General features: G+C 35.9%; 1 protein-coding gene across 1 annotated transcript in view; it reads right to left on the bottom strand.

Annotated features, from left to right (window-relative positions):
- The window catches only part of LOC135605409 (callose synthase 10-like), a 60,120-nt gene that overhangs the window by 17,131 nt on the left and 21,297 nt on the right, over positions 1 to 21,692 (bottom strand). Inside the window, exons 20-36 of the mRNA XM_065095464.1 lie at positions 20,033 to 20,082; positions 19,839 to 19,925; positions 19,654 to 19,739; positions 19,541 to 19,568; positions 11,219 to 11,316; positions 11,007 to 11,088; positions 10,758 to 10,918; positions 10,554 to 10,674; positions 9,792 to 9,889; positions 9,605 to 9,695; positions 9,362 to 9,522; positions 9,170 to 9,279; positions 5,556 to 5,672; positions 5,295 to 5,363; positions 5,025 to 5,202; positions 2,730 to 2,847; positions 1,116 to 1,235 (exon numbers count right to left, since the gene is read on the bottom strand). Of these exons, the coding sequence (XP_064951536.1) occupies positions 1,116 to 1,235; positions 2,730 to 2,847; positions 5,025 to 5,202; positions 5,295 to 5,363; positions 5,556 to 5,672; positions 9,170 to 9,279; positions 9,362 to 9,522; positions 9,605 to 9,695; positions 9,792 to 9,889; positions 10,554 to 10,674; positions 10,758 to 10,918; positions 11,007 to 11,088; positions 11,219 to 11,316; positions 19,541 to 19,568; positions 19,654 to 19,739; positions 19,839 to 19,925; positions 20,033 to 20,082 (1,775 nt within the window). The remainder of the gene's footprint in view (positions 1 to 1,115; positions 1,236 to 2,729; positions 2,848 to 5,024; positions 5,203 to 5,294; positions 5,364 to 5,555; positions 5,673 to 9,169; positions 9,280 to 9,361; positions 9,523 to 9,604; positions 9,696 to 9,791; positions 9,890 to 10,553; positions 10,675 to 10,757; positions 10,919 to 11,006; positions 11,089 to 11,218; positions 11,317 to 19,540; positions 19,569 to 19,653; positions 19,740 to 19,838; positions 19,926 to 20,032; positions 20,083 to 21,692) is intronic.

Below are 21,692 nucleotides of genomic sequence, written 5' to 3' on the forward strand. Positions count from 1 at the left end.
CCTAAAAATGTTTATCAATAAGCATTAAAATATTTAACTAGTGCAACACATGCTAGTTTTCTACTGTTGTGAAGTCAATTTATCTCCTGTTTCAGCACACAGGTATGGTAACCAGTACTAATGCTCCATATCAATATCAGTAGTATACCGAAAACACTGGTTAAACCAGTTTTCACAACCGGTTGCAACAAACAAGCAAGGTCGAAAATTTTGCTGGTGCAAGCCATTTAATTTTTCAGCAAATAGACAGCCCATTAGTCTAAATTGGTAATATTTGCATTCTATGAGGCACTCTCCTAGAAGATGAGTCATCTAGGGTTTCTTCAATTAATTCCTTGAGGCAATTTACTTATATCCAGAACAGTAATTTAATTGATATATAAATATATGTATTATGTAATACACAGCAAAAGTTCAAACTTGAGAATCATGATGAGAAAAGGAAGACCAAGAGTTGATTACCATGGCTTTGAGATATTCCAAATCAGAAAAGTAGCCATGCAGACAGCTGATCCAAAAGTAGTCGGTAATCAAGGGTACGGTATCGCACTTATTATGGAATCTGACCTTTGTAAGTTCCAAGAAGACTATGTCTAGCAACAACAGGGCCAACTAGTGCTAACATGATTTTTAATATAGTGTTGCCTACCTACCCTTGCATTCTAATTCAATGAAATTACAAAATCTGACAAAAAAGGAGATGTACATATCATTTTACTGCTAAACACTCAACAAGAAAAATAAAACATACGCTAAAATTTATAGTCCTATGCAAGGAGTTCAAATTTCGGACCAACACCTCATTAGGCAACTGGTCATACTGGTACGCAAGCAGTATGTCGCCTTGTACAATTTGGTCTCACTAGTAAAGTAATAAAGATCTAAATACCAGCAGTACCAACCTATATGGCCTGGTGTGGTCCGTGGTCAGAACAATATGTACCAGTTCAACTGGTATATGAGACCTTGGTACTAGTTACTTTCCTGACTTAGTTCTTTTGCCTTCTCTGTTATATAACCTAGTACCTTCATTAAGAACTTGAAAACTAAATTGATTAAAATTAAAATTTAGTGGCAGATGAACTAGTCTGAAATAATATGAATCACAAAGCAACCTGATTCATGTCAATAGTTTGAATAGCATCCCCACGGGTGAAGATGATTGCATGATTCTGGTTTTCAGGTTTCCCTTCTCCGAGCTTGGGATCTCCAGGAAGCTTGATTGAATATATTTCCTAGATGGTATTAAGGCACACAAAAAATGATTAAAGAATAACAAATCGAAAACAAAATATCAATGATAGAAAATATTTTGAAAAAGAACTCTCCAGCCAAATACAACAAATTATGACTATAATGAAAAGGAAAGGACATTACATGGTGTAATAAAAGTTACACTTGACCTAAAATAGAATTGTAAAGCATTTGAAAGACAACTGCCAATTAGCATATGATAGCAAGTTGCAACAATTGCATAGTTATGTTGAGTAGAACAAAATCAAAAACTCAAAATGCCTAGTCAAAGTTGTGATTTGGAATTTCAAATTTTATTACAACAAAAAGCAATATCAATGAACTACAGTCCAAGTGTGTCACAATCATGAAATGCAAAGACCCATTGATCAATACATGAAGCTACGTTGAATTTGGAAAAAAGAAAATGAATTTGTGTTGATATTCTAGTGGCCACATCAAAACTCATCCAAGACTCAACTTTCCAACAGAAAAATTGGAAGGCTTGAGAAAAATAAATCATATTAAATCTTCAACTAAAGCATGCTTCTCTCTGACTTAACATAAAGATGTTCCAGGGCATACAAATTGCATATTTGAATATATTAATGTCGGTACAAAAGCCTGTCAAATAGCCACTCCAGGTACACAAAGAAGCAACAAGAGGGATTTCTTTTTTACAAACAGAAGACATATCATTTCCCATTTTCATTTACATGATCATTTTCAAGTTCATATTGTTGTTTAGCAAAGTAATTCTATGTATTCATTGAAAAGCCCACACCTACATTTGGATATTCAACGGTTAAAAGTTCTGGGATGGTTAAGAGGTCCATATAAGCACACTTCACACTTGATTTCTGCTAGTCGTCAAGAGTAACAAAATAGAAATGTCAAACACATTATCATAGAGCAGCAAAATTATTCTGTTCATGGTTCAATCAGATAATTTACAAACACACAATCATTAATCCTTTGGACCAACATATGCAATACCGTACCATACCAGTGTTTCGAGGTTGGCTTGGTACGGTACCAAGTACTGAGCGGTACACCAGGGTATACCAAACGGTATGCCAAATTTTAAATATTTCTTTCTCTACTGTAGTACTGTAGCACTGCTACAGTATAACACTATAGCCCTGTAGCACGTTCCATCCGGTAGCGAGAGGTCCACGTACCGGTATACCATCGAACCGATACGTACCGCCCGTACCGGACAATACCATTCGAAATTGCATACCATGCTTTGGACAGATTTCAGCAACCAAGCTAAAATAGCAATAAACAAATTTGTCAATACTTGTACCAAAATATGTTTTTTTCAAATATTATACACATGATAAAATAATGAAATAAAGCACGACAATTAATCTGCACCTTATTAAGTATAACAAATACAAGAATAACTTGGAAATATAAAAACTTCGCTGAAAAAATGAACAATGGGAAAAGAAGATAAACCAATTCAACCATTAATGTGCTATCCAGTGCACCTGATCTTTTCCGTTAGCATCAGCTTTGACAAGCTTTGAGTAGAACTCTTTAGAAATTGTTCCATCAGCTAATGCATTTTCCTCGACATGTATGAAAGCAACTCGAAGAGCCTCATTTCTGGAATTCGAGCAACAGGCCAGTGCAATAATCATTCAGCACAGCAACAACCAACACACACAATAAGACAAAGAAAAAAGAACTTTGACATACTGCAAAAAAAGTTAAAGAGTTACAGCCATCCATAGTTCACAGACCAAAATGTTCAAGGAACATTAAGGCACAAGGACCAAAATTTTCAAAGGCTCAAGGAACACTAAGAGCCAAGACCCTTTGGAACCAAGGCACAGGGCGAACTTTCAGAAAAACAAAATTTAATATAAGAGACCCTTTGGACCTTAGTCACTTGCTTAACATAAAAAAGATATGATAAGATATTCCAAAAACAAAATTTCAGAAAATTATCTATTTACATTCAGACAGCAAAGGAACGGATCCTTGGATGAAATTAAAGTAGCTTCAACCAACATATACAGGATCAAAATGTGAATTAGGAATGAGTCAGCTAGGAGAAATAGAACCAAAACAAGAGGACGGTAGGATAAAGACGAGAAACTAGATAAATAAGATATGGTGGATCAAGATAAAATAGCTCAAAAACAAAAGCATAATTTTTAAAAACTGAATATAAATGCCAGAAAAACTCTTTTAGCTTCATATTCCATAAGATATCTATCTTTTCAAAGAAATACGGAAATAAAATATCAAATATGAAAAATAAGATTTTAATATAAGAGAAAAAAAGAGTAAATCACCAATAAGATTATTGAAAATAAATAAAGAACAACATACAAAGATAATATGGCAGTTATCGACTATTATATTTATAGTAATACAGCAAAGGCAAAGAAAATTGTCCACAGCCTTGAAGTAAGCAATGGGCCCTGTTTTGGCCCTACATTGCGTTTCCATTCTTTAACATGACATCCATATCGCCCTTAGAGGCTAAAGCTACTTTCTTTCCTATAACCTCTCCCTCTAGGAAATCTCCACTCTATCTCAACTTATGCCAGATGGTGAGCATATAGAAATATGATGACAAGGCATCTATCCTTCCTCTGCATCATTTCTTTTCTACTGAGGTGAAATCGTGATACTTCATTTCAAGAGCAAAGAAACCGAAAGATGACAGAGAAGATGAAAAAAAAGGAACGGACAGGGGAATCAAAAGTAACATTATGGAAAAACCAAGAACACAAAGCAATGATTAATTGAAGAGTGGCAGGAGCAAAGAAATTACAAATTAAGAAAGAAAACAAAGAGAAGAAAAAACATGTAATTGAAAGTAGCAACAATATAAAAGCAGGATTTTGAATACCAGTCTGTATCGGCATACCGAGCTCTGCTCGGTACGGTACATACCGATGGTATACCCTAAAACCTTAAAAATACAGTCACCTACCACGCCAAGGCATACCGATTGGTATACCTCGATAACGATCGAAATCCGAGGTGATACCGATCGGTACATCTCGGTACTGGTCGATACACCTCGGTACCGGTCAAAACATTAGTACTGCCTAGTAGAGGACGGTCCGCATACCGGTATCCTCTCGGACTGATATGTACCACCCGTACCGGGCAGTACACATCAAACCCCTGCATAAAAGGACAGTAATAGGAGCTAGGAAACCAGAGCAAGAAAAACAAATGAAAAGAAAAAGAGGCAGACGAATAAATCAAGATAGCAATGGCGTTTTTTCGTTCTATCCCAACGAACAGTTAGCCCCACTGACAGGCAGCTCAATTATGATGCATCACAACACATAAATTCAATTATTGAAAACAGGAAGACTTGATTTTGATAAAAGAAAGCAAGTTTTGAAAGATGTATGCATTAGAATATATAGGCATCTCTTAGTTGCCATAGCATTTTCGAATAGCCCACAACACGTGAAAGATAATATGCACTCATTGAAGCCTATGAAACCAGACCAAAATGAGGATTCCATAATGAGTATCCATGCTAATCATACATAAGTGCACCTTGGATGGACCTTCATAACAGCAGTTGGAAACAATCAATATCTTGCAGCATGTAATTCCTACAAAAATTCTAGAGGCTTGCAAATCTACAATGTCCAAATTGTCAAATTGAAAACCAAAATTTCACAATTATAAAATCCATAATGACAACAAAAGTCAGAGAATTTTAACATATATCAATAACATTTATGACTTTCAACGGCCTATATCAAAGGCAAACCCTTTGTTTCAAAGATAAGAATTTATTTAACCTCTGCATAAGGAGAGCAATATCGGCTGCCTCTTGAGCCCCTTTTTGTTTCTGTTGACCATAAATTTGGCATGAGACGACATACGTAAATTTCAGATCAGCTTGGGCACGCGATTCAGGAGACAATTCATATCCTTGTGTACTCATGTAATCAGCTCCAGAATAACCATCTTCAATTCCTGCAATATCACATTATAATATATAGTAAAATATCACAATAAAGATTACAGGTCTGGTAAAGATTGGCAGATGAACAGCAACAAGAAAGTACCTCCAAGATAGCGCTTTTCTAGATAACTTTGTAACATAAGGGCCCTTCTGTAGTACATCATACCACGCACTACATGATCACGCCATGAAATTGTTAATAGCACATGAGCAAAAGAAGAAAGCAACAGAATAGCCATGATATGGCAGCTGAAGTAGATGAGCTAATAAAAGGGAGGCTTAACATTTGGAAGTCAAAGAAACAAGGGGGAAAAAAGGAGACGATTGCCAACAGGCAATTCAGGTAGCAAAGAAACACAATAACCTGTTCTTGCCAATGTTTGGCCGCGATAAGATGCCCAAAACCGCAATTCAAGGTTATCATTATCTTCAACAGCATCTGCAGTTGATTTAATTCGCTCTAGAAAGTTTTCCCACTCATCTAAAATAACAAATTGATCATGTAAGATTGATGAAGAAATGAAATTATTTAATGTAGATGACATTTTAAAAAATCAGACGAATCACCATACCACATTTGTTAATAAAACTAACATGGCAAGATAACTGAATCAGTAAATGAATTCATGTTAATGTCATACAGGACATATGAATATCTGAAGCGAATCAACATAGAGTGAATACATCCCAATGAGCATGCCAGCTAAAACTAATATCTCACAATCGAAGCATAAGAACTTTCTAGAAGTTGATGTTTTATCTGCACAAGATAATGCCATGTGCACAGAAATGTTTGTACAAGGATGCTTGCACACAAAGCAACTATCATGTGATAGAAGTGAAGGACCACAACATGTGGTCATGAGGTGGAAGCACAACACCAAATAATCATAACCAAGGAACTGATTTCTATGTGATAACTAATAACCAGCAGAATGATCTTGGCAGGTAAACCAAAGGCAGAACGCATGGTAGGCTTTGCAGCAGAAAACAGATAAGCCATGACTAGCTTTAAAGTGATCTACTATTTACATTAACTTGAGAACAAACACCATTACTTCAGAAAATTGCTAGATGCTAGAGGTCATTAGCCAATCAATCTGCATAATTTGAAGGTGTCAATTACCAACTCACTAGTTTAAGCATAAAAAACAAACAAAATTAACTTTCAAAACAAAAATTCATAAATGTTAAAACGGTAGGCTGATACGCATTGAATCATTGTAAGTTGGAAGTAAGCATGTTTCAGGTTGTTTTCAATGAGTCAACAACCAATTCAAAGGCCAAAAGAAAATCACAGTGTTTAGTTCAAATGATTCATTTTTGCATTTACGTATAAAATAAATAACATACAGGCACAAAAATGCACCATGATCTGTCACACCACCATCTATGTCATGCCTTGTTCCCAATCAAATGTAATCTTACCATCTATGCTAGTAGGCTAAGAACCAGATATCACATCAAACGTCAGACATGGGCTACCAGGCACCACAAAATCCATGGAAAGGCAAACTGCATTAGCACAGAGCAGTTTGGCAATCATGTAGGACAAAGCATTTAAAGGGGCTCTGACGATAACGATGGATGCTACTTGCTCCACACCATAATTTAATATACTTTATATTGGTCAGACTGGTACATTGTTGATCTGACTAAGGGCCAGTGATAGACCATACAACATAATATGAATCAGTAAATCACTTTTTTATTCTTTTTCCAGTAATACTGAGCCACAATCATCGTTTCGGGTACCAGGCCCATTTCGGCGATCTGTCGCATAGGTACGCAAAGGTCAGTACCTATGTACCGACACATGGTACACTAGTATATACCAGTGTTTGGCAGAGGAATAAATAGAGGGAGAAGAGGAAGGAGCGGTGGAGATATACAGGAGAAAAAAGGAGAAAGGAAATGAAGAAGGAAGAAGAGGAAGCAATGGAGGAGGAAGAAGTATTGGAGAAGGAGAAGGAAGAAGATGAGGAGAAGACGTGGGAGCATCCCTATCAAGAAGAAGGAATGCAGGGCAATGGTGTTGGCAGCGACGGCAACAGCACGACCAAGGATTCGCAAAGCAACGGTAGTGTCAGCGACATCAGGAAGCAACGGTGGCGACAGTGACGTCACGAAATAGCAGCAACGGCGGCAACAACAGCATCATATGCGAGAAGAGGAATCACATTCACAAGCCCTAATTTGGTTTTTTTTCTTTTTTAACGCTGAGTTGGATGAGTCCCACCACTTTTTCTTTTTTTTATTTTAATCAGGCCACCCAAAACAAGATGGACCATGAACCGACCTTCGCCTGGACCGGTACACACTGCCTGTTTCATATCGTTTTGAGCGGTACAGCAGTCCTTGATACTGAGCAACACAACTCAGTGTACCACTCAGTATGTTGGTATTGTATCCTTCTGACAAATTGTTGAAACCAGTATTTGACGAACATTTACAATCTTGCTTCAGACAACTTGGATCTATAGGTTATGGTTAAAAAGATAGTACCTTTTGGAATTCAAAGCTCTAGGAATTTTTTTGTTTCAATTTCTGAGGGTTGGAAACCAGAAAGTATTTGGAGCAAAGGCAAGGGTCTTCAGCTATGTTTTTTTGAAAAGCCAACAAACAAAGATAAAAGAGTAGATGAGGATTAAAGCAAAAAAAAATACTTTTTTAGTTTTTTTTAGTTTTAAGAATGGCAGTAGTAAAACAGAGACCAAAATAAGAGCACGATAGTTGGAGTTACTCCAGTTCCAAAGAGTCGCACCTAGACATCTTTACCCTACACCAATAGTGTGTTGAATAAACCGTTACACCTTAGGGGAAGAAAAAAAAAATCCTCATGTTAATTTTATCATGAGAATGCTAACCTCAACATACCTCTATTCATGGAAAATCAATCTTTGGCCACATCAACATATATCCCTACATCAGCCAATTTGCAAAGAGCAACCAGTATAACCATATTGTGATAGGCAATGCATAGACCAGTAAACAAGACCAATTTATAGGAAAAAATGGTGCTTAGGGAACATCTTAACAACAGCTGATATGGTGCTAACAATGACCCAGAATAATGTACCAGTATGTGACTACTCATAGTGTAGTGAAATTAGGGATTAAATGGCAATCATGTTCTCCATCATATCAACCTTTTGGAACAATGGTGTCACAAAGAATTTTCATCTACAGAACCTTAACAATCAGTAGCAATAAGCCAATAAGCATATCATTTAAAATGTGTTATATATCGATTCACCCAAACTCTGAAAATCATATGGTCGATAGAGTAGGAGCATAAGCCAGATCAAATTGTTCCTAAAATGTAAATATTAGATAAGCTGATAAGCAAGCTAGAAATTATCATGAAAAACTTAAATAATTCTCCAGAAAAAACAAGGACTACCTGTAAAACACATGTAGGAACTCCTCAGATCACGTAAACCATATATCTACAACGAATTATTCAAAGCAAGGTTTTGAATACCGGTCCGTATCGACGTACTGAGCTCTACTCGGTACGGTACGTACCGGTATATACCGTCGGTACGCTAGGGCGTACCGATGGTACACCCTAAAACCTTAAAAATACATTCACCTATCACGCCAGGGCATACCGATCGGTATGCCTTAGAAACGGTCAATATCCAGGGTGGTACCGATCGGTACGTCTCGGTACCGATCGATACGCCTCGGTACCGGTCAAAACACTGGTATTGCCCGGTAGAGGACGATCCGTGTACCGGTATCGTCTCGGACTGGTACGTACGCCCATATTGGACGGTACAAATCGAAATTGAGAACCCTGATTCAAAGTCCAAAATCGCAAGTATTACTAGTAGTATAAATTCTAAACTTACAGTAAATCAGTAAACAATGGATTTGAAATATAAAGTTGAATTTTGTACTGCCATTCAGTAAAAATTATATACGCCAGACCACATAAATCATAAAAGTTCTCACGAAGAACTGAAGGATCACCTGGAAAGATCTTCTGAAGATAAAAAAGGGTTGAAATCCCATCTTCATTTTCAACCCGTAAATCTGAAGAACTGTAGAGTACTGTCTCGCTGTAGTATGGAGTAAAAACACTACAATCCAATCAAGTAAAATCTTAATTACACTAAAAATGCTTTGAAAATTTGCAACACTACCAACATGTTTAACAAATACCTAAAAGGCATCATCTCAGAAACAGGATTCGGCGACGGCATGTTCATAAACAATGAATTTGCAAAGAACTGCAGTCTCCTTCTGGCTTCTAAATTCTTTGGAATATTTGTAGCAGAATCTTTTACAGTTAAAAGTAGATACAACCGTTTCACCTGTTCTCTCTGAAGAAAAATACAAAGTAAACCAGCAATATATATTATTGATAATAAGCACTAACTTGTGAACTGTAAGAAGGTTCCATACAGTTTCTTTGTCCCTGGGCCATGAAATTTTAGAGAAGAGGCGACCTTCATTTCTTGCTCTCGCTAAAAGTTGCCAAGAATCGAGTTGCTCACTGAGGATAAACAAACTCATTGGATTCTAGGCAATATTTGTATGGATACCACAAGCATATTACGTGTCACTATAATGGCCAAGTGTTCAATGGTACCTCAAATTTGAGGTCAAGAAATCATGAGTGACAACATCATATAATTCATGTGCAGCTTTTGAAGCACCAATGGCAAGTTCAGGAGTCTCATCTCTTATCTGCATAATATTTCTTTTTATGAAGAAAACCACTAGAAAATAAAAAGGAGTGTGAAAACAAGCTATCAAACAGCATCTAACACACAAATATATTAGACAGAGACCAAGATGTTAAGAAGTGCAGGCACAATCGAATAATGACATCAGCATGGGACTAGGACAGTAGTGACAAAATTTACGCACCCTCAAGCGCATATAACAAAAAACAAATCTGACTATCATGTGCTTTGTTTTTCGTATGTTTTTCGTAACTTGTTTTGTGATAGAAACCTTATGCTAGCATCACAATTCATAGACAAACAACTACAAGATCAACATGTAACAAAATACAAAACTTGACATGTGGGATACTTAAAATGCCCTGAAACAAAGGATTTGTATGCTGTAAAATTTTCAAATTTTGCAATACATTCAATTTGTTTCAATTTTGTGGGTTAAATCATTTATCGCATCCTTGACAATTCTTCTTAAATTTTACAGTCACCAGTTTTATGCCCTAGCAATAAGCATCCAAATTAATGTAACAAAACTAGGCATAAAGCAAGATTAGAACATCACAGAACATGAGAGACGGTGATAGATGAAACAATGAGCAGTTCATGTTTCTTTTACATGAACTAGCAACCAACTGTAAGGCAGATGGACTAGTTCTCAGATGACTCACAAGAAGCCCAGCCAAGGCAGAGAACCTTGTCAACACCAGTTGCAGCTTTTTAAGCGTTATAGTTACTACCAGTGAGTCCACTGAGATACTGTTATTAAGTTCTTGGAATAACTTCTCCACCCTGCCATCAAGCAAATATGTAAGATTCGCGTGTAATAAAATTATGCATTTCTGAAAAGAAATAAGAAATTTGCAATAGAATACCAAAGTCTCCCTTCACCATCAACTACAGAAACCAGAATCCTTTCCATACTGTAGTAGACTTCCTTAACAGCATATGCCATGTATTTGTCCTTTGAGATTCTGCTCCATAGATCAGTTTGTGTATCTTTGCAATCCAAAGCCACGTCAATTGCCAATGGTATCTATAAACATTAAACAGGTTTTAGAATCAATTGAAAAATAATTGCAATAGGGTTTTGAAAGTAGGAACTATTACTACTGACAACAAACCTTACTGGTCAGGAGAAATAAAGGCCATTGGACCAACCGCCAGGTCCCGGAATTGCTTGGAATAGAAAGCAAATCCATTTCTCTGTCAAAAACCATGAAAACAAAATGGCCCTTAAGGCCTTAACTAGTTCGACAAAAAATTAGAGACTCAATGCATTCACAAAACAGAAGTTCCATAGCAAGTAGAATCACATCTTAGAAATTGCATTTACCGGTTGTTTATGTAGTCTTCTTCCCGCAAGCTTTTGATAATTTCATTCCAAAAGGGAGAGAACTTCGCTGCAAAATCCCTGTCCATATCTTTAGAATCCTGAAGGTAAACAATGGAGGAACACCATAGGCATCATAAGATCATATATCAACAAAAGGATAAAATATTCTTTTTGCAAATAAAATAATTATGGGTTGTAACTTAATCAAATAAATTTTGGAGCTTTAAGAACATGACAACACCAAAAGTAGTGACTGCTTATAACGACAAAAGAATCAGGAAAATTGAAACAGTTCAGCTGTTTACAACTTGCAGTGGTTCATACTTCAGAGATTGGTGAACTCAGACATAACATGTCTTTCTACTCACCTCTAAGATAGAGATTTCTTGATTAGTCCCTGAACAAGATTTTCTTTCAAAAAACACCAAAAAGAGAACTTCCATTGTGAGTTGTAGAGATTGACACAGAACATAACCTATTCCAGTCACAAACCTATGATGCAGTACAACCTGATGGAAGTAGAATGTGGTTTCCTCAGCATAATTTGGATAAAAAACCTGCAGAACAGGCATGGAATATGCCAGTAGATCTATGTATGATCTTCAGGTTAATGTGGGATTCTAATATCATACACTATTGATGGTTAAATCAAAGAATACTAATTTGTTGATTATGAAAATCAAGATTATTCGACAGGAGATGGCTGCTATTGTTTCTTTTCTGAATAATCTTCCACCTTCACATGCCTTCTGCTTTTCAGCATTTGCCACCTCATTCCACTGCCTCAAACAAATCATTGCATCTCCACTGTCAGCTCCACAATCTTCATATCTTCTCACTCTGTCTGAGCCCATTGACCCAATAATGCTACAGGACACACTACCATTGCTTTTGCTCCATCAGATGCAACTCCATCACCACTTCGAAAACATTTCTACAGTTTTCTCCACCTCCCTTCCCCTCATCTTCAGCTCCTGTGGCGGCAATTACCAATTTGATACAGTGACACTTACCTCAACCGTCATCTAAGTAAAACATACATATCAGAAAAAAGTATTAGAAGGTTCAAGAAGTTACAATGCCAGATGAGATGGCACCGAAAAAAGAGGACCAAAAGAGTGACACTAGTTCTTGGGGGCGAAATGTGCACATTTCATGAAAGATGTGCTAGACGGGCGCTAAGAAAAGAAGCATAACAAACTGATGCATCAAACTTGTACTGGACATGAATTCTCTGCATTGCCTTGTATAAGCCAATGAATATTGCAACATTGAACATAACCTGATATGGTTGACTCATTAGGAAAGTAGGAGAAGGGTCTGCTATAAATTGAGGCTGATAATGTCACAACAAAACCGAAAGGTCTACTAGCCAATAAATTGCAGACAAACCTCATACTATGTAGCCGAACACCTTAAGCCCATGTTGCTAATAGTAGACACAACAGACCATCCACTTCAAATGTGAGGCTAATCAAGACAACACAATAAACTTCCAACATAGTTAACTACTACAACGATAAAACAGTAGTAACAGATGATATATTTGGTCAAGATGCAGAGCAGATAATGGCATTAACTAACCACACCGAGATGTCATGTCTAGTGATTGACATTTCGCTCGGACCGATAGAAAACGGACAGTACGCACTGGTCTGAGGTGAACTGGTATGCGGACCGCCTCCAGTTGGCACAGTCCGGTCCTGACCTTTTAAAAAAAATTCAAAAACAAACATTAGTGCAAGCCCTCTTCACCCCGAACATGAGCCTTTCACATTTCTCTTCAGCAGCTCGTCGCCACCCACCACCGCCCGCCTTACACTTCCTCCACCTCTTCTCCCCTTTCTCCTCTTCCACCTCCCTCCTCTTTACCACGTCTTCTCCTTCTTCCTCTTCCACCTTCTTCCTCCACTTTTTCCTTCTCTTCCGCCTTCCTCTTCCTCCTCTTCCTCCACCGCCTCCTATTCTTCCTTCCTCTTCTCCTCCTCCATCTTTGAAACACCAATGTACCATGTGTAAGTACACCAGTACTGACTGGTACTACGAGTCAAGCCAAGGACAGATACAGCTCCATAATTCTTTTACATCCATTGAGTTTGATGCAGAAATTGTAAATGGGTTATATCAGTGCATTACAAGATTGGTTCCAAACCTTAAGATGCAAGATAAGATCAAAAGTAAATTATCTTTATATAAAGATATCAATGGTCTTTTTGGAATTTCAATGACAGTTTGATCAAGGACAACTACATCCCCGATATTAATAAATTTATATAATTAATTTTATGTATAGTATGTTATTATTAATAACAAAGTAAATTTTGCTACAGAATGGTGGAGTCTATCTGGAAATTTCATCCCGAACTTGTAACAATTGGCTATCAAAATTCTTAGTTTGATTTGTAGTTCTACGTGTTGTGAGAGAAACTGAAGTGTCTTTGAGCATGTAAAGATCACAAAATATTTTTGTTTCAATTAATCTATTCTTTTTTAGATAGATATATTAATATTTTTTTAACTATATAATATGACAGATTCACACGAAGAGAAAAAATCGGTTAGAGCATCGACGATTATATGATCTTATTTATATAAAGTATAATCAAGCAATAAAGGCTCGTCATGATTTGCGAAATAACATTGATCCAATCTCATTACAAGACATTGATGATTTAAATGAGTGGTTTGGGGGGAGGAATGGGTGCAAACTTGCAAGATGTTAAAGATGAGAATGTATTCAAAGATGACAGCTTAATATAGAGAGATATGACAAGAGCCTCAGGTGTTGGAGAATTACAGACATATTGTAATCACATTAAATATTTAAGTTAGGAATTAATTTTTTCCTTACTTGTCATTGTAATTTAAGGAAATCTTAATCTATTTCCTTGTTTGTTAATACGAATTAGAAAATAACTATTGAGCATTCCAAATAAGGTGATATCATATTTGTTAGTATATTAAATGAAAATAATTTATATTAAATAAATACAAAATTTAAAATAAATTTTCTTTAATGGAGGCTCACCTCCTCTTATTTAAGGGGAGGGATTTCTCTCCTTCGTTCATCACCTAGTCGAGCTTGGCAGTAGGAGGAAAGAGGAGTTACACCCTGCTGACGAGAGGTAGGTTTTTCTACCTTCCTTGAAAATAAAAGTTTTAGTTTTTATTTTGATTTTTTAAATGTTAAATATTTTGTAGTTTGAAAGATATTTATCAATTCTTTAAATGTCAAAATCATATTGTTGCATTAAAATTTACTGAAGTTTTTATAATATTCTTTAATCCTGCTTAAGACTTTTATTTTATATTTAAACATATTAAAAATTTATATGTTTTATATGATATTTCCTAGCATTACAGTTTATCTTTAATCTTATCTAGATTAAAATCTTTGTTAGATTAAAATATGTTATCTAAAATTTTTTTTTTATATTCTTTGATCTGAAATTTAAAATGTGTTATTATAAATGATTTAAAATTTATTTGACTATAATATGTTGAAATTATACATGTGTTGAAAGCATGATTTCTATTTGGATTTAAAAGGTTATTTTCTTGTATTAAAGCTATCTCCCGGTCTATCTTTTAATATGTTATGATTTCTATTCAAATTTAGAATGTTATTTCCTTGTATTAAAGCTTATCTCCTTATCTATCTTTTAATACGTTATTATGTTTTTGTTTATATTGTTAATAAATATATGTTGTGGTATGAAATTAGATATTAATTGGATTGAAATTGCTTATAGGTCAGGCCCAACCCATAGGTTAGGCCATGGCCCACTGGCTAAGCCCAGTCAGTAGATCAGGCCTAGCCCGTAGTCCAGGCCCAACCCACAAGTCAGGATTTGGCTCGTAGGCTAACCAAACCCCACCATCATGGGTGGTCACATGCGATGCACATGACCAGTCCATGGGCCAAAGCTGGGCCAGCTTTATGTGATACATGCCTAGTCATATATAATGCACATGACCAGTAGATGGTGGCTGGCCCAATTAAGCCCAATATTGTTGTTGGATTTAAGCCCAAATATTGATTGAACTAAACTAAACTAAACTTGATTAGTCTAGATCGATTCAGGGTGATTCCGAATTATTGACTTATTGAAGTCAGTTTAACCTAAATTGAACCTAATCTAGTCCAAATTATACTAGTCTAGGGTGGTTCCAGACCAGTTAAATGAGAATTAAAGATCAGTTCAGTTAGGTTCTAGTAAATTAAGTTCAATTGGCTCGATTGAACTAGGGTTCAAGTCAATTGCGGGCTAATTTATATTATTTGATATTGATGATATTTGAAAGAGATGTTTTAATTGTGTTATTTCATCCCGATATGGACATGACCAGTGTAAGATTATGTTATTTCCCTGCCGAGAGCAGGTAGGGCGATTCCTTTCGAGGATTAGCGAGCCGTCAGACGTGGCGGCTGGATGGTTCCTCCATCCGCTGTTAGGAGGAACGTGTTCCCACTTTGGCGGGTGCGGGACACCACTCCATCTGCTGTTAGGAGTGCGATATGAGTTTGCCTCCATCCGCTATTGGGAGAACACAAACTCATCCCGTAGGATAAAGCATCTTCATCCGCTGTTGGGGGAGTGCTCCTTCGGGTATTTGATATACACCAATGGGATGATTGAATTTTGATCATGTATTCATTTTAAGTTGACTTTTTGGGTTCCTACTCAGTGTTGCTGAATTTTCTTTGTATTTTATTTTCAAAGCAACATCCCTCTAGCACTAAATCGAATTCCAATGGAGGGCTGACCTTCCTCTACCGCTAGGTAGAGCCGCTAGGATGATTCTTGAAGTTAACACCACTATGTTTACTTTTATATTTGTGATTTGATCAATAAATGAATTGTAATAAAGGCTTATGAATAATGAATAAAGTGATGTTTATCTACTTGGCCTTAATGTGTGGAAAGGAAAAAAAAAATTTCAGGATGTGACACATATACAATGCAGATAACAAAGGAAAAAATGAGTGCAAAAGTCTCCAGTTCATCTCCTGCCATTGTCGAAGAGAAGAAAACATATTTTGATGAAGATGAATAAAAGGAAGAAAAAGATTATGATATATTTGAGAAAGACGATGTTGATTATAATGATGATTGAATTTAATATAAAACTTTATTATTTTGAGTCTTTTGACATTTTTGTTATTAGAATATGGATAATATAACTTGACAATTTAGATCTTTTTAATAATGTCATATTTTTATTTATATAATCATATTTATCAATTATATTATATTTTTTATATTTTAATATTTTAGAGCGCTTCACTTCGCTCTAGCGAACGCTTAGTACCTTCGGCATTTTGGGACCTTAGCATCTTTTCACACTTAACGCTTTTTAAATCACTGCTTCCATGCCACCACTAATCACATGATGGTACTAAAATTATCATATGACTAATGTGATTGGATCATAAACAGATAATATCAAGATTGGTTCATATTTTATGCAATTATTAATCAAGTAATGGCTTGAAGTTACCAAAGGGATTAACATTTCAAAACACTAAACCATATCCAACTTAAACTAGACAAAGCTTCAGATGAAATCAGGCCATATCTGATCTGCAGGCAAGCCTACCAATTCCCTTTATTTTATTTACAAAATGAAATGCGGGTAGATGGTCCCACCATATCATTACAAAAAAGATAAAGAAAATAGCCAACAACGCAAATAAGGCAGCTTTGGAATCAAAGAATTGACGAGTTTCTAGCTCTTTCAGATTGGCACAACCAATTAACAACATCTATTGCAGGCCATTTCGGAAGATTCACATATCTAGTCACATTATGGTTGGATACTAGGGAAGGATGGCATCTCTCCCTACCACCTAAAACTAATATAAAATTTGAGGTATACCAATCAATATTGAAAGGAAACAAGAATTGGTTTAATAAGTAAATTTCAAAGATAAAGTTATTGTGGCAAAAGTATTAAATATATAGCTACTGCATCACATTAATTTTTTGAAGTTCCCAGCATGAAAAAGATAATTTTGAAGTGGATCAGCATCATAATGTTGTCATGATACAGATGGCCTGGATCTTCCAAAGCCTACTCAGCCTGCCTGAAGCACCCTAGTCTGACCCATCTAAAGTCATTTGAACAGGAGCATACTAACCTCTATTTCTGACAAGTAATAGGCCAACCGGCCTTCTTACTATCTGGCAGTACCTGAGAAGCCAAATTTTGCCTAATCTTTTTTTTTTTTTTTCATTTCATGTTGATAGACAAAGATTATAAACTTTACTAACATATTAAAGCAAGATCTTCTAACCTTCGGGCATATGATTAGGCTTTTTTTAATATGATACAGCAGCATGCATGTTAACTATGTTCCCTCTCCCTCCCAAGACTTCTACTTCCACTTCATATGAAGTAGCAGAGTTAGACATTGTTCCTACCAAGGTTTGCGATTTCGAATCGTACCACCCGACACGGACAATACGTATCAATCCACCCATGAACCAGTACGCGGACCGCCCGCTACCGGGCAGTCCACTCGATATAGCGGCCTGGCTGCGATGAGGCTGAGGAAGAAGCATCGAAGTAGGAAGAAGGAGAAAGTGTTCGAAGAAGAGGGAGAATCGGGAGAACCTCGGCACGAACTTGTTTCCACGCCCTTTCTCGATCCCGATCCGATACTGCCCTCGCTCAATGATCCCGATCCAAAAGGTAACGACGAGGAGAGTCGTAAAGAGGAGGCTATGGAGGCGCGGGGATCAAAGAAGGCTATAGCTATAGCAACGGAAGAGGCGGTCTCCTTCATTTTCTCGTCTGCGACTATGCAGCCTTCTTCTTCACAGCGTTCTTCACCGAAGGTCGGAGACGTCTGCGGCCTTCAACATCTTCGTCGCCTTTTTCGCCGAATGTCGTAGACGAGGTGATGAGAAGAGGAGGTGACATCGCCAAGGCTGCATACACCTTTTTTTATATTTTTATATTATTTTTATATTTTACATATTAATTTTTATATTTTCTATTAAAAAATATTTTTTATATTTTTATATTAATTATATATATTTATTTAGGCATACCGTTCAGTATAACATACCATACCATACCGAGCAAAGCTCGATACATCAGTACGGTATAAAATTTCGAACCTTGGTTCCTACCATATGTATCTCCCACAAAAGCAATTAGAAAATTGGTTAATTGAATCAATTACAAATGAATTTCCATGAAACCAATTCACTAGCATATATTAGCAAACTTCCAAACAAAGTGAAAGCATATAGTTATACAAATCCAATATTATGACAAATATCATGATCATGTTGACTCCCAAGAAAAGGCACAAAACTTCTGAACAAACAGTAGCTTCAAAAAGCAAAGGATAAGTAATTGTATCATTCAAGAACCTTACACAAAAATGTATTCATTCAATTACAGAAACTTCCTATAAAATATTCATGACAGATCAATTTCACAACAAGTTTGATAATAATCTGCTTTCAAAGGGAATTCATTACATTGCAAAAACACACAGACATAAAAGTGAACATCAACATATAGAAGGTTTACTATAAAAATCCACAAAGATGGAGAAGCCAAAAGAACAAACATTTGTATTCATTATATTTGTAATATGTCACATTGTTTTTTACTTTTTCTTATAATAAGCATCCCTATATATACACACACACACACAACAAGCAAACAAACATGACAAAGACTTCTTCCAAGGATTATTTATAACAAAATGTGCTGCTAATTAGTTACACATCACAGATTTTTACTGCTTGAGAACGAAAAGACCAAATAGAACTACAATACATACTTTCATTGACAGGATCCATTTGTCAAGGAGTACTGTTATAAATTATTAGGATTGATGTGCCTATTGCCATTGTCAGCTTGAGCCAAACCGTACCATGTTAATTCATGCTAGAGGCACTGATACAAGGGTAGGCTTTTTTTTAATCTATGTCAGCGGCAAGGGCATGCCAACCAGCACAACACAAAATTGTGATCTGCCAAAAACATTTTGGTATACTTTCATGCCCAGAAGTGGCAATATTTAGGTGTTCAAGTTGTTTAAAATTTAAAAAACTAACTCATCACTCTTAAGAGGGGATGACAGAAAACAAAATTACCAAAAGAATTTCTTACTAAAAAAGTGCACATACAGAATATATATTTGTCAAAGAAACCACTAAGAGCAAAATATAAACAGTAAAAAAATATATTGTAATATGTGGACAACTGGTACAAGAAAAAAGAAAAAAAATCAGTAAAAACATTGTAGAAACATTCTGATACCATTTACCTGTACAAAGGGAAAAAGAAAGATCTTACCTGAGCAGGCGGTCTATTTGGAATACTTCTACAAAAAGTTAATAGGAAATCAGTGACCACAATATAAAGTAAATATGTACTCAAAAAATTAGTAGGAGGCTCAGAGTTGCAACCTTTTCATTTGGGATGAGACTAGATTTTTCACAAAAGCTTCTGGAAAACTCTCAAAACGTTTGTGAAACATATCGAGAGACCGTATCTGTCATGTTGCCAAAAATACCATTATCATAAGCAAGTTAAAGTCCAATGCATGTATGGTGATATTTCTGAGACAAGAATCACTAAAATGAAAGAATACCTCACCAAGGCGACCTAATGCACCCAATAAACCACCAACAAGAGCAGACAACAAGGTGTACCATATATGGATGTCCATTAGATAAATCTAGAAGTCATTAAAATGATTTTATTATAGCAAGGAAAAGAGAAATTCAACTACATATTCAGAAGGCTAAACAAATATGCATCCCAACAAAGCAGATAGAAACCCACAGCAAAGACAGGCGCCCAAAGACTAAGGACAGTCAGAGCATTCCTATTACCTGAATGGATACAACAACAAAAACAAAAACAATTAGCAATGTGTTATGCCATCATTTGCAATTGTGCAAATGATGTTGTCAGGTCAATAGACAGAAAACACAAGCAAGGACTTCCATGTCAATCGGCACTAATTGGCAGGAATGGCATGGAATGTAAAAGTATATTGTTAAGATAAAAGCATCGGAAGAGATAGTTGAAGTGGCAGCATACATCGGTATTGTCATTATACCACATGCCAGTATAAGGGTATAGGGTCAAATCAAGCCATGTTAATTGATATGGCCAGCATGTACTGGTTCTTGATTCCTTGAACAATTATGCATGTAGTCAATTACTTATCAGACATCACATGCTGTAAGACATAAGTGCCAAATTAAACAGCAAACTTTAAGCATATTATGATTTTGGTACCAACTGTATCATTTACCATCCAGGACAATTTTGGATCCAAGTCAGAGGTGGTGAGAAAAACATATTTAACAGCCAGGCCTCGTATGGTCTGAGAAATGGTTTGCAGTTTGCATCAACAAAAATTAAAGATCAAACAAAGGATTCTAGATGATTTATAATTTAAAGGTCCTGATTGTTCATTGTAAAAAAGCATTGATACAAAAAGAAAGAAGATAAATATTCATACTATTCAGAGTTCAAGAATCCATCAAACCAATTGGTCAAAGTGGTAATTTTTTATCATTTGGGGTATTACATCCTATTTTGTTTTCTTTTAAAAGGTCATAATGATGTGATTAGGATTAATGTCCATAGTAATTGGCTGTCAACAATCCAAATAGTTAGGTTTTTTATGAGATTAGATTTTCATGTCTTTCATGACCTTAAAGCATCGAGCATAATTCACTATGCAAATCTAGGTTTGTTTCATATCTCAATACTCATAGAACGTCATATGGAATGATTAGGACTAAACTATTAGCATAATTGTGATTATACCTTTTAAAAATGTAATTCATAGATTTCATTTTTTGCATTTTTTTGAAGTTTATGGAAGTTGTTGAACACTTTCTGCAAGCATAACAGATTTTAATCAATGAATAGATACTCCTTTAAATGGCCAGTTGAATCTCCTATTTTGTGTCATTATTCAAGTTATTAAGCTTGGTTGTGTTCTTTACCACCCTCTTAAACCTTCATGACTCTATTATTTCTATTATATTTCATGCTTGCGATACTAGGTTATGCAAATCCTCCAAGCCATTGTTATGTATAGGATTATATATAATCTCTTATATCTTGAACACAGTCATCTATAAGCACGACAGAAACACAAATTCCTTCCTAGTTTTGTTTTAATTTCTCTGATTTTTCAAGTTTTAGATGCAACAGAGTGGTTATAATGTTATATATCAAATGTAGTAATAAGCTCTTGTTTCCCTATTTCAGATAGATGAAACCTAAAATCATGCAGGCCAAACAAAATTGCATATCTTAGGGGCTTTAAGCCTCATCTTCACCAATAAAAATGGGTGTTCTTCTCACGCACATATCCAACCTACAATGCACACTCCTTAAAACCAAATGAGAATGACTTATCTGGCTCAAATTGGTGAGAAACTATAACAATATGACAGTATTTCTTTTAGTGAGAAACATC

Source organism: Musa acuminata, chromosome BXJ2-2, assembly GCF_036884655.1.
Source record: "Musa acuminata AAA Group cultivar baxijiao chromosome BXJ2-2, Cavendish_Baxijiao_AAA, whole genome shotgun sequence".
Lineage (NCBI taxonomy): Eukaryota > Viridiplantae > Streptophyta > Magnoliopsida > Zingiberales > Musaceae > Musa > Musa acuminata.